The sequence below is a fragment of the Mus pahari genome, chromosome 12, assembly GCF_900095145.1.
Source record: "Mus pahari chromosome 12, PAHARI_EIJ_v1.1, whole genome shotgun sequence".
Taxonomy (NCBI): domain Eukaryota; kingdom Metazoa; phylum Chordata; class Mammalia; order Rodentia; family Muridae; genus Mus; species Mus pahari.
This window is the reverse complement of record NC_034601.1, coordinates 88389411-88407541: the sequence shown is the minus strand read 5'-3', so window position 1 is coordinate 88407541 and position 18131 is coordinate 88389411. Positions and strand designations below refer to the sequence as shown.

Genomic DNA, 18131 nt, shown 5'->3' with positions numbered 1-18131 from the left:
CTTGTTGGCAAATCTTCCCATTGAAAGCCAGCTCTCTGTATACTTTCAAAAAAGCAATAAGACAACTGGGGTGAGATTTGGAGAAACAATGAGAATCATATTTCTAGATGGCAGAACCATTATTCATCTTTTAAAGGTTGTAAGACAAGTTCATTAAATTATCCTTAAATTCTGTTATGGTGCCTAATATTTAGTAACAGTTAAGCATTTCCTATGTGGGATCTAAAAGGACCTATATTAGATTGTGTATATAACCATTCTGATTTGCTTTTAATAAAACAAAATCCCCAACAATTTGTGATTGTTCATCCCTTTAAGACTGAAAGATACCCACAAGACTACCTCCGTTGGTACCAGAACCAGCTACTGGTAATCCAGCCCCGCACATCTGCATGGAGAAAATGTCTGGAATCTTTGCTTGGGCCACCAGGGAGTCAAAAAACGTCTCCAGAGAGCTTGATGGCTGCAGAAAGGTGGGAAAGAGGTTTACTGCTGTGACCACTGTGAAGACAAGGGTGACCTGGTGTAGTCAGTATCTCTCTCCTTTGAGATTCTCTGTCTATCTACAGAATCTAAAGAATCTTCATGGTTAATCAACACACATGCTTGAAACCAGCTGTGACCACTCAGGTGTCTCTCATTTTGCTTCCTCCTGTCTGACATTTGAGGTTCTGCCATAAAAGTCTGATGTCTCTGGGAGCTGTTAGGGTGTTTCAAGCTGTTTATCACCATTTCGGAAGAGGAGGTATGTGGACCTGTGTAGTGGGCTATTGACCTGGGCTCAGATACTTGGAGTAAGAGAAAAGAGTTACTCCAGAACTCCTACCTATCTCTTTCTACCACAGCCACCTAACAGAAATAACCTTTGACCTTCAAGGACAATGCATCCATATCCCAACCCCTGGTACTCCAGCAGTCACGAATGAGCTTCAACAGCCAGGACATTCCCTACTGCAAGACTGCAGACCTCCTTTGCTCAGCACCTCTCCTGCACAGAGCTACATGTTTGGAGGACATCTCCATTTTACAAGAGTGTCCAAGGTCAAGGGGTGCTCTGTAAACAGCTCTGGGCTAGGATAGACTAGCGCTGCAGGTGCCATGAATTACAGACTTGAGTTTATAGTTGGGCTTTCACAAATTGGAAGACACCAAGGATAACTAATTTTCTGAGAGGTCAGATATTTTTTCTTTCATCTGAGACAGAGTTTCACTATGTTGCCTCAGTTGTACTGGCAATTCTCTTGCTTTGACCTTGAAAATATCTGGGGTTACAGGTGTGTACCACCATGTCCTGCTTGGGTTGTCAGTTTTGTTTTTGTTTTTGTTTTTTCAGGCAAATGAAATGCTGAACTGTGGGGGATGAAACCTTGTCCATGGCCAATCTTCTGAAGGAATGGCTGCTTACAAGCCACCAGAATTTGAAGCTCCATTATGAATGAGAAAGGACCCTCCTTACTTGATCGGTCCGTTTCTCTCTGGCCAACTGCTCCTTCCATCTCCACTCCTATAATGCTACCATGGATTTAGTGTCATCTCCCTATGTGATCTCTGCAGAGAGGCTGTGAGTCTTGGTGTACTGAAGGACCAAGTCCACTGTTGGGTGGGTGATATCTGGTGGGGACTCATTTTGGTCCCTTTACTGTAGGCAGCAGAGGATGCATGCTTGTTTCATATCTGATCAATCCTGGAACTGGTCCTGACTAGTTCTTTGTTCCCTTTTCTGACAAATATGAACACAGTTGCCTGCCAGTTCTGGGGTTTAATGGGATCAAGGTCTGTTTGTCTGAAGAGCCTAACACATGCATATTTCAGACATGGTGTTAATCTATGAGCCATTTTCCCTTTAGTCCTGGACCTTAGAATAAATCAAGGACTAAAAAAATCTAGGGTTGCTCAGAACCAACCCCAAAGGGCCCAGATCCAAGGAGGTAGGCAGAGGGACCTGGCATCTGTAGGTTCAGATGCCCCTGGTAGTTGTGATGCATAGGCTTTGGAGAACTACCTGGGACCCACCAGGAGCACCCACAATATGACTATTACCCAGTCCTTGGCCACCCACACCATTTCAGAGGTAAGACACCTGACCTAAGCCACTCAGCTGGTCATTACAGATGCAGTTCAGAAGCTAGCTGTCAGTAATGGTGGGATTTTTGTGGATGAAATGATTAAAAAGTCATGTGAAGAGTCCAGATGCCTCCCAAGAAATCCCAAAGTTCTATTCTCATGAAGCCTTTACATATTATTAAGTAAATTTAATTTGGGATTATTCTTCAGAATAATTAGCATTAAAAGCATCTCATCCTTCATTTCCAACCACTCCAAGATGTGATTTATCCAAATTCACACTGTTAGCAGAAGGGACTTAGGAACCCAGGATCCATGCCAGTCTTTATTTAAATCTATGAAGTCTGCCCACAGTGCCAAGTACAAAGGGGCTCTTGAACCAGTCCTGGCTCTGCAGTAGGGTAAGAGTGGCCTGGGGCTCATGTTTTAGCTGCTGCTAGATCTCTCACTGAAGCAACCACATGTGTAAATGGGACACAAGAGCCTCACAGGGTCTGCCTCACATGAACACGAACTGAGTAATTGGCTATCTTGTGATGTCCCCTGCCTGAGAATTGACAGGCACTTGATTACCTTTGTTCTTTCTCCAGTAGAAGTCAAGGGTCTGCCCACATGCCCCACCATTAACAGACTGGAGCTGAGCACATATTCCACACGGTGGGTGAACAACCTTTTCTTGATGGTCCGGGGCCAGACAGGTCCATTGTTCATGTGACTACATTTTTCCCTTCACTGATCTAGGGCTCAAAAGTGTAGGACTCAGCCAAGGAGTGGTGCCCAGTGACAGGGCCAGGGCAGGTGACTTCTTCTTTTCTCAAGTACACACATACCTGTCTGTCCCCCAAAGCTGGGGCTTCTGCAGATCTATCTGCCTTTGGCAACTGCTCTGGATAGAAATCCCCTGCCCACTGTCTTTTAGCACCTCATTATTTCTTTGTATTGACACAAGTAAAATTACTGGAGACAATTCAATCCTGTCTTGCCTCATCTTGGGAAGGATCTGATTTTGTGAGCACAATATTCCACCATTTCTCTCTGGCTATTTCTGCAAGAACTGGCTATCCTCAGGGTATCTGGTCATATACCAGTTGCTGGTATCTGCCCAGAGGTTCCCTGGGATGACAGGATAGTAGTATAGTGCTCTCAGTTGGTGGCTTAGTGTCATCCATAGGCATCATCTTCATATGATCATAAGAGCTTGATCATATGTATGTTTCCCTTAATGCTACCCTCATCAATGCTTATAAGCAAACCCCACGACCTATTGGACTCATAATTCTGCTAACATTAAAAAACAACTTAAATAAACAAAAACAAAACAACAAAAACTGCACTGGATCAGTTGATAAAGGGCTTGTTATATAAGTGTGAGAACCTGAGACTGATTCCCCAGAATTCATGTAAAAAATCCAGACATAGCAATATATGCCTATAATCCCAGCACTGGGGAGGTGGGGATAGAAGGTTCCCTGGGGTTTGATGGCTAGTCAGTATAACTGAACTGGCAAGTTGATAATTTACTAAGAGACAGTCTCAAAAAATAAGATAAAGAGTGACTAAGGAAATCACCCAAGGCTAACCTCTGGTTGGTGTGATATTCATCACCACCGCCAACACTCTCTCTCTCTCTCTCTCTCTCTCTCTCTCTCTCTCTCTCTCTCTCTCTCTCTCACACACACACACACACACACACACACACACACACACACACACACAGAGCTAACATTTTATCTTAAAGGAAATTACTCTAATCTGCAAATATGCCTGGAAACTTCATTGTGTGAACACTTGTATCTATCAGCTATATGATTTTTAGCAGTAACCATACAGGACAACCCAGGACCCCTGTGTGGGTCCCTTTAATGACTGTTTTTCACAGCCTCATCACTTCATCTGATTAACTTGAATAGAAAGACCTGTCTTACCTTGGCCAAAGCAGCATAAGCAAGTCCAAGGATTCCATTCCATTTAATCCCAGGCAAAAAGAAATTCTCAGACTCAAAAATAGTGGCAATATTGACCAAGAAAGAGCTGTTGAAGGCTTTTGGGATGGTGACAAGGTCCTCACCAACAAAGCCAGTCCAGCTTCCCTGTGTGTACTTCACAGTGACATCAAAGCCCTTGGAGTGGTATGTGCTGGAGCTGCAGAAGAAAAGTCAGTGATATTCAGTCTACAAGCCCATGCTGTTTGAACCACAACTGTGATACAGATGGTCACCATGGTTTACAGTCTTAGACGGTCTATAGGTAGTGATACTCTGTAGAAAGTGGTCCATGTTGACCAAGGCACCATTCTCCACAGACATAAGCATGGGCAATTTGGGAATTGTTGCCATGCCACATGGAAGGGGCACCATGATGTTGGCATGTAGTTGAATTCTTCCCCCATGCTTAAGTCAAACTATCATAGGTGTGATCCTGAGTCAATTGCTTCACCTAACTATATCATTTTCTGGACACCACATGTGGGCACACATTGAACCATCTGGCTTTACAGGGTTATTAGGCTTGAGCTCTTCACACAAAGGAACTGTGCGATTACAGCAGGAAATCCCATGAGCTTGTCTCAGTGTGGGATTGAGATTCATACAACCCAAGTGAAGTAACTAAGCCCAAGCCCAGGCCTTTCTAATTGTATTCCCTAATCTCATCGTCCTTCCCCAATATCTCAAAGGTGATCTTGCTATTAAAGAACAGTTGACAAAGCTGATGAGGAAGAGTACTATGGTGTGACCTAGAACCTTGCACGTGTATAGGTGATGAGGGTAAGAGGTACCGAGACAGGGTCACAGGAGCACAAGCAGGCAATGGAGAGGTAGATGGGAGTCTTCCTTCTCCAGAATACTCTGGGAGGAGAGACAGCATGCATGTCAGGATATAAAATATCAGGCTACAATGAATGAATCGGAGCAACTGGGGAATAAGGCAGAGTAAGGGTGAACAAGCAACTTGATGGTGGAGAAGATCTCTAATAGGTGGCCACATGTTGGAGACCTCAGTAGAGACAATAATGTAATAATAATAATAATAATAATAATGTAATAACTGTAAGGCTGTCTGGGAGAGGACACCCTGTGTCAGGCTCTGGAGTCTCTAACCATGCAAGGTCATCCTTACACTGTACTAATCTGAAATTTCTGTGGAATTTGGGAAAGGACCCAAGGAAGGCAGTGACCATTTAAAGCAGGTTTCCTAAAGAAAAATAGCCCAATTCCTAAAGGAGTGTCAAATCACCGAGTATTTCCCAAGACTCTTTTTGCCCACTGCCTTAGTCCACTGAGTTTTAATATTAATTCTGCAACAGGGACTCAAGATAATATGTCTCTGTTTTCTGCAAAAATTCCTTTTATGAACAAGAAAAGAATGTAATGAAAGAGACATGAAATGAACACTGTGTGTGTAAGGCAGTAAAACTTCACTGTTGATCAGACCACGTTTGGAATCAGCTAGGAGACATACCTCCATCTGTGAGGGTTTTTCTAAAGGGGTTTAACTGAGGCTGACAAACTCATTCCAAATGTGGGTGTCACCAACCATCACATGGGCTGGGGTCCCAGAGAACAAAAAGGAGTAAGGGAGAAGATACGAACACCAGCATTCATTTCTCTCTGCTTTCTGCCCACAGTTGTAGTGTGACCAGCTCCATGTTCCAGGTGCCATGGCTTCTCTGCCATGGGTATGATGGTGTGAGCTGTCACACATGGGAGATGGGCCTCTCACTTTGCCTGAGGTACATTATCTTGATTCAGTTAACTGAGGTGTGAAGACCTGCACACTGCAAATGGGACTCCTCCTCAAACAGGGTGATGGTAGGATATCTTGGATCACATGAACTAAGAAGGTAAACTAAACAGCAGGAAGCAAACATATTTTGTTCTCTTCTTGACTGAGCATAGTATGTGATAAGCCTCTTCACCCTCTTGCTTCCTAGACTTCTCCACCATGACTATGAGCTAAAGCAAATCTGTTCTCCCTTAAGTTGCTTTTGTCTACAGATTTTGTTACAGCAAAGGAAAAGACACTAAAACAGACTGTAGCCTCACACTGTAAGACAAAATAAACCTTCCTCTTTTTTAAAAAAATCATATTTGACTTTTTATTTTAAAAAAAAATCACAGGGAGTGATTTCCAGCATGTTTCATAAAAGTACTACCATATCGAACATTTTATATCATTTAATTCCAGTGAAGAGCTATCCTCACCCCTTTTTTTCTTTTAAGGTACAAATTCCAACTGGATGGGGCATGTGTCCTTAAAATAGAAAGTTTCCACCATATAGTCAAATGTCAAAAATAAGATTTTTGATAAGTTTATTGCTATTAGTACATTTCAGGTAAATAAACTTTATTAAAAACTCTGAGGTTATTTCTGTTTAAAACTTTCAAGATAATTCATAGAAAATAAACATATTTATTCAAGTATAGACCGAATGGCTGGTCATGTGACTATGGACATTTAAAGGTATAGCAGCTCTTAAAAAACAAAACAAAACAAAATGGTATTGCTTGGCTCATAACTGAAATGACTAAAACTGGAAGATCAGTGTTGCTATTCTATGTCCTGTTAGGATCTTAAAAAAAAGTCACACACTTGGCTTAGTAGTCCATTTGGTCTTAAAATATTCATATGTGTGAGAAACATAAAGAAAAGACATCTGTACATGATCATGAAAAGAAAGCTATCCATTTTTCTTTTGAAACTGCACTGCTATTTAAAATACTTTTGTAAAGTCAGAGCCTCCTTTGCAGCTGGCACAGTTTTCCAGGTCTACTTGGCAACTGGGGAAGCCCCTCTGGTATTAGTGAAGTAAAAATGGTGGTGATAAAAGACCAAGCTGAAGCCGCTAACCCGGTCTTTGAGTTGCACTGCCATCTTCACCCACATCTTCTCCTCTCGTGTCTTCAAGTCCACTGTTCACAAGGCACTCTGCCTCTCCAAGTTCTAGATTATTTTCATTTTACTCATCATTGTTAACTTGAACATGGTTGGGATCCTGTTGCTGGTGGACTTCCTGCCTGAAGGAAACCATCCAGCTTGGTGTAAATCAATGGTACCATGGTCCCATTATCATGACAGACTGACCAAAGGAAGAACAGACAGATACATTGCTGGGGAGAACTGCAGCTTATAAGAACATGTGTACCCAGTACAGCCAGCTGCCCTGAAGACTTCTCAGACCTGCTACTGTCAAGCATTTGTCATGGCAATGAGAAAACTCATACAAACCTTTTTGAGAGTGGACAGACATGAAAAGAATAATGGGAGTAGACAGACAGGCAGAGCCCCAGGGTCAAACCCTGGTAATTGTCTATGTGGTGTTCACTGTAAGGTCTTTAGGATTTGAGATTTTGAGGATGAATCAAAGAGTAAGTTGAATGTTGGTGCAAGCTCAGATGTTCCAGTTCACACGGTGGGGAGGAACAAACACATCTATGGGAAAAGCCAATAAGGGGAAACAAATGCTGACATCTTGATTCCTTTGATAAACAGGTCAAGTTCAGAAATGCTTGCAGAAGAACTTGGCACAAGAGTCAGCACACCTTTTCTATGAAGGAATGTTCTAGCATTTGCTTGTAATCTCTGTTGTAGGTACAGAGCTTTGGTGCTGTATCAAGGGAACAGCCACACACCATACAGAAACATAAAACTATATATGTATGTGTATGTGTGTATATATATATATATATATATATATATATATATATATATATAGTGTGTGTGTGTGTATGTATATGTATATGTATGTGTATGTGTACATGTATATGTATATGATATATATGTATACGTATATATCCAACAGCCAGTCACATTTGGCTCAGTGTCTACATCTGCGGACCCCATAAATTAACCAGCAGATCAGCTATCTCCCCCACCCTATCAGCTTCCTTAAGCTGGACTTTGAAAGGTGTTTTATTTTCATCCCACCTAGACTTCAGCATGTTCCCTAGAATAAGAACCTGAATGGCCTCATATCCACACAACATGTTTTTGGTTTCCTGATACTGCAGCTGTCTTACAGGGATGTTCCCGTATAATTTGATGCCACATGTAGAGAACAGAAAGGCAGTAATAGTACCAGGGTTCACATATGTGTTCACTCACTTACTACCTGTATCATTCAGGACCGAAGTATCACATTCTGTGCTTCAGTTCCCCAATACTCTGGGTTAAGCCAGGACCGGTACCTCTGGAGACCACCTATGCAAACTAGAAAACTTAATATGTGACAGATTTAGAGCAAAATCCTGGCTCCCAATCAGTTTGCAACAAAACAGCTCCAATTAGTATAGTTATCAAAGGGCTTCCTAGCTTTCTCCAATCTGTAATCTATCACTAGAAACTCAGGTTTGTTCAGAAAACAGGATGGTACCACTGAGTACCCTAAACTTAAAATCTGACTGCCTCCTAAAAAGGGGGCAAACATTCTTGGTATGGAAAGGTATTGTGTAATGTCTCTGGGCAACAGACTTCTAAATGGTCCAGCACTGTGCCCTGGACCAGCACTGTCCAGAAGAACCTGCTCTGAGGGCAGGCTGATCCATGTGTATGTCATCCATTATGGAAGCCACATGCGGCTACTGGAATGTGGTAGTGACAGAACCTTTATTTCATTTCATTTAGCATTAATTAAGTTTAACAGCGTCACACGATCCGTGGCCACCCCTGTAGAAAACATGTTCTGGGAGAATGTGGGAGACTTGTAGTTGTAAGCTCGCCCTCTTTGGGGCTCCTTTACTGAATCTGAAACAGCGAAGAGGAGCCTGGGCAGTACCATGAGCAGCCCTGCGGGTTATTAGCACTTTGAAGTGATCGCCACATCGTCATTTGCTAAGCTTACTTTTCTGACACTGAGTTTCAGCCCTCACTTGCTTTTCAGATTAATCATGTCATGAGAAAGCCCTGGATGGGCTTCTCACTTCCAAGGCCTCCATTCCAGATGCTCAGATGTGGCAAACAGTCAAGGATGTGGGTGGTCAGAAATGAGTCTGCTCACAGCCATAAAAACATTCTGAACGAGTTTTGGAAGACATTCTGCCTCTGATCAGAGAGTTCAGGGAAAGTAGAATTAAAAAAAGAGAGAGAGAGATCAGCTGAAGCCAAGAAAAGAACTTTTGGGCAATCCTATTTCAAGAGAGAGCTGTCGTTGTTTCCAGAGGACATGGAAGGGAGGAGTTGCTGACTTCAAAGGTGAGCCCTTGGGTCAGCTCTGGTTCTCCCCAGCCACTTTCAGGCTCAGAGAATACTGAGGCCCCCAAAGGCCTCTTCACAAGATTTCTGTGCATATTTCAGGGTTTGGCATTTACCAGTTTGGTCCTTGTGACTTGTCAATGATTTTAGAAGTCACCAGAGCTGAATGAATGGAGCCCTGGGCCTGACCTGACGGTTCAAGCTCTCAGGCTCCAAAGAAGCCAGCCACTGATGGACAGGTCAACCCAGTCTTGAAAAGCTACCTGAGCGACCAAGAGAGAGACCTGTTCCTACTGTATGGAAAGGCATCTGTGTGTCTGCTAGCCTCCTTAAAGACATCACCAGGTGGTTCTTTGGTTCCCTAATCTCATAGTCCTCATGCAGAAAATGAATTGGTTCATTGCTTCAACACCTCTGTGGGTTTAAACCCAGATGGAGTGCAGAAGTAAGACAACATTAATAGACAAGCATGCATAGCCCCTCCCACCCAAACAACAGAGGGTTAAATGAGGTACACATTGGACCTTTCCCCTATCCAGTTGACTGGAGGCCATTTTATTGTCTGAAAAGAAAATGCATTTGAAAAGCATCCAGCCCTTTCCCTTTTGCTGCATAGTTATACACGGTGGCATTCAACAGCTGCAAAGAGGGCTCATGATGGTGACAAGCCACACAAATGAATCATAGTGACCCATCGTCTTCTATAAATCAAAGAGATCTTTTCAGAGAACCCTGAGCCCAATCTCCAATTACTGCACAATGCTTCAGGAAGTATAAAACCTGAACATAGGAAGGCTGGGGGTTTATATCAGAGGCCAAGCCCAGCCAGGAGCCTTATTATAACAAAGAAATCTGAGGGCCAACTCGATACTCAAACATCACAGGGCCGGGCCCACATCTCCACAAAGGCACCTTTGTCAGAGATCCAGAAGGAGAGACACTATTCTCTGGCTTCCATCAGATTCAGAGGTTGAAAAACCTCACAACGGCCAATATCAGCAAACGACAAATGATAATTTATATGGAGAGCACATATTCTTTATAATAATTATGTCTCTGCTGACTCTAAGCACAAACAAGTTCCCTCTCCCAGTCCTCCCAGCCCCAGCCAGGAGAAGGCAGTAATGGCAGAGACAGAGCGCAGAGGGAAGCCTTGCTTTTTCTAGACCTGGGTGTGTTCTGCTGTTTCTCTTTTTATTTCCTTAAAAGCCAGGGAAATAGGTCTGAGGTGGCAAAGCTGAGAGGGTGTCTCTGCCCTTTTGTGGGCTTAACAGGAAGGAAGGATGACCGGTCACAGCAACAGTGAAAAGCCTCGGAGTTCATATTGACTCAGATGAGGCAGGTCTGAGAAGCCCTGTTTACTGCACAGGATAAAGGGGAATTTCTGCCCACCTCCCACACACCTGGCTAGAAGCACAAAGTTTGCCTGAAGGAGGAAAGCAAAACAACGTGTCCTTGTGGAGCCTGAATGAGAATCAAGGCTCACTGGCACAGCACACACAGCGGGGGGTCGGTGAGAAAGCTGCCATGGCTGTCCACAGCTGGCCAATTAACACAGAGTGACAGAGTGCACAGCGTCAGCAATGGTGACTTCGATTTACCCTAGCATGTTTCCACAACTGCATGCATGGTCCTGTCAAAGGATCCCTGGGTGCACTTTGGCCCTGATGGAGCTGAAAATGAAGCCACCAAGGGGCTGCGGTGGTTGCCTTGAGGTAGGACCCTGGCTTTGCAGTGCACTGTAAGCACCGGTGTCCACATCACCCTGATTTACACCAGTTTCAGTCTTGTTGCTCCCTTCTTCTGCATCTTAGGCCCGCAGGTCTGTGATAGGGACTGGAACACTACACTGCTGTGGGGATGGGGGTGGGCTGTGCATCTGCTCCAGATCTGTGACTGGGACTTCCTGGTCTGCAAGGCAATGGGTCGTGGAAGAGAAGGTGCTGCCCTGTTTGGGGGTCACTGATAGATAGGTCAGTGTCAGGAATGGTGCAATCCTAGAGGAGGCAGCGCATCCCTTAAAACCCAGAACCATCTGCCTGCCACAGGGCTTCCTGAAGTTCCATGGCATAATTGTGGGTGGAAAGCTATTTATTTATCTGAGCCTGGGGGCCTCTGGGCAGACTTAGCATACATTGGAGCATTAACTAATATGCAAATGAAGGCACGTGATGTTTTATTTCTAAGTTCATGAGGATTGTTCTTCACTTTGGAAAAATCCCATCAACCACCCAAAGTAACCCAGTAACCAGTCTAAACCAGTTGCCCAAATGGCCTCTTCGGGGTCAGTGTCCCATTGAACCCACATCCACACACCGGTGTACAGCACCCAGCATCCTCTACATGTCTCTCATTGGCACACTCATATGATGTACTGAGTACCTTACTCATACCACCTCATTCCTGACCCTCATCCAGGCTGGCGTAGATTTTCCCCAATACTTGGGACAAGAAGTATTCCAGATTCAGGGTCTCTGGAGTGTTTGCACATACATACTGAGATACCAGGGAAAGGGCACCCACTCCTAGATGAAAACCTCACTTGTGGCATGCATACCTTACACAAGTGGCCTTAAGGTCACTGTACACAGTATTTTTGGTGTATTTGTGTTGTGACTGACCTGAGGTCCGTAGTGGAACTTGACATTTGCAGGATGCTCATGTGGTTGCTCAAAGTGTTTCGGGTTTGAGGGCATTGCATCTTTTTTGGATCAGATACCTAACACTCGCACTACCTGAAACTCGTAAGAACTATGTATGGGGTATATTTTATGGCCTTTGATCTCATTGCAAGGCATTTGTACAATGCTAGAGTCTGGAAACTGGAATTCAGGAAGAATCCTTGCTCCTTCACTTCCCAGGCTAAAGGGTTAAACAGGAATGATCTGGAGCAATACTGTCCTGAACTCCAGAGGCTGTGATGGGAGGGGCATGGTGGATGTACAGATACAGAGGCCAGGGTGAACCCCCAGTGTGACCAGGAGGAGACAGCAAAAGCACCAAAACCCAACCTGCTGGCACATGGGTACACACAAAGGAACTCCATCCACCCCACACACATGCCATATGGAAGCTCTGTGTTCCTTGAGGGAGGGGCCAGCACTAATGCACTGAGGTGTTATGAGGTGCCACCTGGCACAGGCAGTTCCTGTCATCTCTTCAGCTGTGCAAATAAGGGACCCTGTCATTCCTGCCACCTAGGTGGAGCCTGATAAGCAGAGGGTGGGACACACGTGGGTGGGACACATGTGAGTGAGCCACATGTGGGTAGGCTTCCTCTCCAACAACTTTCCACACTGTGAAGGGCAGGTTCTGTGTAAACAAGGAATGTGTTACACTTGAAATTTCATAAGGTTATTTTTCCCAAGGCTATTAGCAGAACCTGATACAAATTCTCCAGAAGATGTGCATGTGTTGTGTGCATTAGTACATACACGCGCATGCACACCACACACACACCACACTAACACACACACACATTCAGATACACAAACATGCACACGTGAATACAGCTCCTTAGAAATGAGACAGATGGCCTTCTGGCTGTTTTGTGCCAGTACATTCTCAAAGATGCCAATCCAGCCTTCACCACTAGGCCAGCCCTGCAGCTGTGTGTAAACCACTCACCTCTCTGAGTCAAAGTAGGTGTCTATGTAGGAGTGTGGGGCACCTGCCACAGCGAAGTTACTGCTTCCGGTGTCCACAAGAATCTGTACCTTTTGTTTTTTAAGGAGAAAAAAAATTGGAAAGCTTCAAATTATTTGTAGAAGTATGAAGCACAACAACTTATTAATCAGTAAAAGTCAATATCCATACTGATTTAGGGAGAAATGTTAGAAAATATAAACATATAAAGTCATATGGAAAACCTGACACAGTCCTGGAAGATGCTGCTGCAAGAAACAAGTGGGGTTTGCCTCAGATGATACCTCAGGAGTCTTCCAGACAGGTTTGTTAAATGGGGCATTTCGAGTCACTAATACTCAATAATATGGCCAGTTCTTTAGTCACTTCTGGAATTTTGCACAGGTTCATCCCTGGCCAGAAATATTTCTTGGAGTATCAAATCTACTGCGGTGTCCTTTCCCCAGGAACCTCCTTGTTATTGTTTTTTATGTCATCTCCCTGCTGAGTCTCTGAAGACACCCATCATAAGTACATCCTTACTAAGAATGTGTTTTCATTTTGTGTGTATTTTGCCTGCATGTCTTAAATGCACCACATATGTGCTAGTGCCTGTGGAGTTCAGAAGAGGGTGTCAGAATCCTGGAACTGGAATTACAGATGTTTGTGGACTGCCATGTGGGTGCTGGGAACTGAACCTGAGTCCTTTGCAAGAACAGTCACTGCTCTTAACCTCTGAGCTTTGAGTCCAGCAAACAGGCACCTCTTTTTTAGCTTTCTTAAAGTCTAATTTTGGTATAATGAAAAGATGGTGGTGGTAGGTGTCTGCAATCTCAACAGTGCAGAGGCCAGAGCAGGAGGGTGCTGAGCTGTAGACTGGCTACACAGTCAGACCCCATCTCTAACAAACAAAAGCTCAAATTGCCAGAAGTCTGATAGTGAGTTTGGGCAGGTTCTATGCCTATGCCAAGGCATTCCTAAAACCCTGATTATTCCTAAATGTCCTCTTTGCCCCTCTTTCCTGGGAGATACAAGTTTCTGTCTTCTATTAGAACAGGTGAATTTCCTCTGTTCTTGAACATTCTGTAACCATGTGGTTTTCTTCTATTTTAGCCCAGTCGCATTGAGACTCTTACAGGCTGTGGAGTTTCTGCTCTTTTCTTTCTACCACCAGGCTGCAATCCATTGCTTGTCTCTGTCTCTCTTGAGGTAGCGGTGGTGCCTTATGATAGATAAGGCTGCCTGGACATTTCTGTCTTTTTGTGCATGTGTTTCTATTTCTCTTAGGAATGAAACCTGCTGGGCCAAAGGGTAGATGCCTTTTAAATAAAAAGAAATGGAGAAGTTCTCAAGCCTAGATGCACAAGTTGTACCCCTATGGCAATGTGTTATGGTCCACTGAGTTCATTTGCTCCATGCCCTCTCTGAAAGCTAGTGGCCCTATTTTCTTTTTCAGCCATTCTAGTGGGTGTAGAATGCTATCTAATTTGCAGTTCCTGGTGGCTAATGGCACTAAGCTGTTGCCCTGTATGTTAATTGTTTGACCCGTATCTCCAGTAAACAATGGCTCCCCAAGGGGTGGAGTGTGCTACCCACCTAGCATCCAACCTCAGTCCAAACATGGACTGTTTAGTAAGTAAATACAGACTTTAGAATCAAGCACAGAATAAGCAGTTAAAGTCTTAAGGTTTGAACATCCAGTTACACAAGCTATAGAAAATGCTATTAGGCAGGCAAGTTTTTAACCCAAGACCTCTAATCAACAATTAGAGCACCCTCGGCTTTGGCCAGGCCCACAACTTCCTATCTCTAACTTGGTTCAGTTTCCCTTCCTCCTCCTGACTCCAGGATACCCACCCTTGCCAGGTCTTCCACCTTCTGGTGAACTCCCTCTCTGTCTGGCATTCTTCCAAGTCTGCAGAAGTTTCTGTTGTGCCTTCTCTCAGGCTGTCAGGGGCCCCGTGGAGTTTTTGCTTGCTTTCACTGTGCTAATGATCCCAGATTTACCTATCCCTAGGCTTGGGTTTTTCTTATCCAATATCTCTACCTGGATTTCTCCCCACCGCAGGTGTTTGGTCTAACTCCTGTCTCTGTGAGTGGAACCATGTTTAGAAATCAGTCAGAGGTGATCACGTTAAGATGGAGACATTAGGTTCTAATGCAGCCTGACTGGCATTCTCTCTCATAAAGACAGGGGGACAGGGGATGCCACATAACAGGGGAGGTAGCACCCAGGAAATAAATATATGGAGCCAGAAAGGAATCTGCCAGATCCACAGGATTTTGCCATCTAAGTTAACATAGTTCTGTAACATTTGCTCAGGGTAAATCTTCAGTGAGCTTCCTCTCCCTCCCCGCAATGCCACATGGGTGATACAAGGGACCACCTTGGCCCATGTCATTGTCACTTCCTCCTAAGTGGTCTTTCCACTTCTCCCTCAGTCTGCTCATAGCTAGGGACCACCTAGGTCCTGTTAAGTCAAAGCCTGACAATTCTTTCAGTGTGCCAGAGTCTGTGTGAATGCTAAGCTTGTCTCCAGTAAACTTCACCTCATGCCACACCAGCCCTGCTGATCACCAGGTTGACCTTTATAAGAGCTGCTGTGGTCATGGTGTCTCTTCACAGCAATACAGCAATAGACCACCAGGTTGACCCCTGAAACCAGGACCCTGTGTCCCTATGTGATACACCACACTGCTTCTTCATAGTTAGTATCTAGCACAATGTAAATTCTATGAAAACAGGTATATTATTTATGGAATAACGACAGGAAGTCTGTATGTGGTCAACCCAAACAAAAATCTGTGTGTGTACATGGGCACACACACACACACACACACACACACACACACACACACACACACACGTGAACAGAGGTTGCTATCTGGTGTCTTCCGCATTTGTTTTCTCCTTTAGTTTTCAAGACGGGGTCTCTCACTGAACTGGGGGTACTCTGATTCAGCTAGGCTGGCTGGGTTATCAGTTCCAGGGACTTGCCTGTCTCCACTACCCACCTTCCAAGTGCTGGAGTTATAAATGTGCACTACTGTGCCCAGATTTTTTATGTGGGAGTGATGGATCCAAACTTAGGTCCTCATGCCTACATAGGACTTTACCAACCTAGCCATCTCCTTAGTCCCACATTAAAAAAAATAGGTGTGTGTGTGTGTGTGTGTGTGTGTGTGTGTGTGCCCACAGAAGCCAGGAGAGTATATTGGATCCCCTGGAGCTGGAGTTACAGGTTGTTGTAAGCTAACCAACAAGGGTGCTGGGAACTGCGTTTGGCTTCTCTGGATGATCAGCAAGCCCATTTACTTAACTGCTGAGCCATATATACATATATATGTATGATATATATATATATATATATATAAAACTGCTGAGCCATATATATATATATATATATATATATATATATATATATACTGCATATACATATATATGTGTGTATGTGTATGTGTGTGTGTGGTGGTTTGAATAGGAATGTCACCCATAGGCTTATAAATTTGAATGCTTAGTCATTAGGGAGTGGTGTTTCTTGGATATAGGTTAGGAGATGTAGCCTTGATGAAGTAAATGTGTCACTGGGGGTAAAGCTTTGGGGTTTCAAATGCTCAAGCCAGGCCTGTCTAGTCTCTCTCTCTCTCTCTCTCTCTCTCTCTCTCTCTGCCTGCAGATCATTAAACAGAATTCTCAGCTACTCTTCTGTACCATGTCTGCCTGCATGCCACCTTGATTTCCACCATGATGACAATGAACTAAACCTCTGAACTGGAAGCAAGCCCCACTTAAATGCTTTCCTTTCTAAGAGCTGCTATGGTCATGGTGTCTCTTCACAGCAATAGAACACTAAGACACACTTCCCTGTGTGTGTTGCTTCTCCTCTCCCATCATGTAGGTACCAGGGATGCATCTCAGGTTGTCTTGCTTGGCAACAGGAACTCTTGCCCCTGTGGAACCATCTCACTGGCTCAGGGGTTCACTCTTGAGAGCTGTATTTCCCACAATGGCTGAGGCATCCTACAAGGAAGTAAGTTTATCACCTCCTGTCAGCCTTAGGTTCAAACTCTGTTCACCTAACCCACAAATGGCCAACTTCTGTGCTGTGTCCTGAGGTCCTTTTAGGGGAGCTCAGCCTGTACCCCAGGATGGGTGCCATCTTCTCCTGGCATGTCCACATTCCTAGATGCCTACTGAGGTCTTCACACTGGAATGATGTCTTGCTTCGGTTTTGTAGATTTGGATGACATCTGTGGACTCCTCACATTATGGATATTTTCCAGTGTCTTTCCACACCCAGCACCTAATGAAAAATCCAAGGCCTCTCTTACTTTTCCTCATTATATAGTGCTTTTCTTTTCCCCTTGGATACCTGGAAAATTCTTTCCTGAGCCACAAAGCTCCAGATGTTTATCGAGCGTCTTAATACAGACAGGCCTGGGTCAACTCTCCTGAGACATTGAGCTTAATGTTCCACTGGTAGCCATAACAAATTCCCAGAAACTGTGTGGCATGAAACAGCACACATTCATTCTTACAGTAGTGGGAACAGGACAACCAAAGTGAGATGTAGGCAGAGCTCCCCTCAAGAAGTTCCCAGTGTGGGAAGCATCTTTCCTGCCTCTTTGGCTGCTTTTCCATAGCCTTAATCCCTAATCCTCACACTGTTAGAATGATATTTTCCCATGTGCTCTGCTGTGACAGTTGCCACAATTTGATCTAGACATCTGTCCCTCCATCACATTCTTCTTCAAGGTGACTGATTCTGAGTTTACTCACTGCCTGCAGAACTGGCTTCTGGGACCCATTCTTTGTTACCTTAATGGGAACACAGGAACAAAAGTCATATATAGAGAGCATGTGGAAGCAGCAAGGCGCATTCTGGGAAGTGACTTTGAAATACAGCCTGTTCAGAGCCAAGGCTACTGGTTACTATCTAGGGATCTTGACTGGGTTTTGCTCTATCAGTTAAGAAATTAAATGGACTGGAGAGATGGCTCGGTGGGTAAGAGCACTGGCTGCTCTTCCAGAGGTCCTGAGTTCAATTCCTAGCAACCACACGGTGGCTCACAACCATCTGTAATGGGATCTGATACCCTCTTCTGGTGTCTCTGAAGAGATACAGTGTACTCACATACATAAAATAAATAAATGATTTAAAAAGAAAAAAGCCAGGAAAATCATCAAGTACAATAAATAGCAGTAGGGGAGATCTCTCTCTCTCTCTCTCTCTCTCTCTCTCTCTCTCTCTCTC

The 18131-nt window shown here is 44.2% G+C and overlaps 1 protein-coding gene across 1 annotated transcript in view; it reads right to left on the bottom strand.

Annotated features, from left to right (window-relative positions):
• The window catches only part of Bace2 (beta-secretase 2), an 85421-nt gene that overhangs the window by 30136 nt on the left and 37154 nt on the right, over positions 1 to 18131 (bottom strand). Inside the window, exons 2-4 of the mRNA XM_021209328.1 lie at positions 12880 to 12968; positions 3990 to 4206; positions 335 to 463 (exon numbers count right to left, since the gene is read on the bottom strand). Of these exons, the coding sequence (XP_021064987.1) occupies positions 335 to 463; positions 3990 to 4206; positions 12880 to 12968 (435 nt within the window). The remainder of the gene's footprint in view (positions 1 to 334; positions 464 to 3989; positions 4207 to 12879; positions 12969 to 18131) is intronic.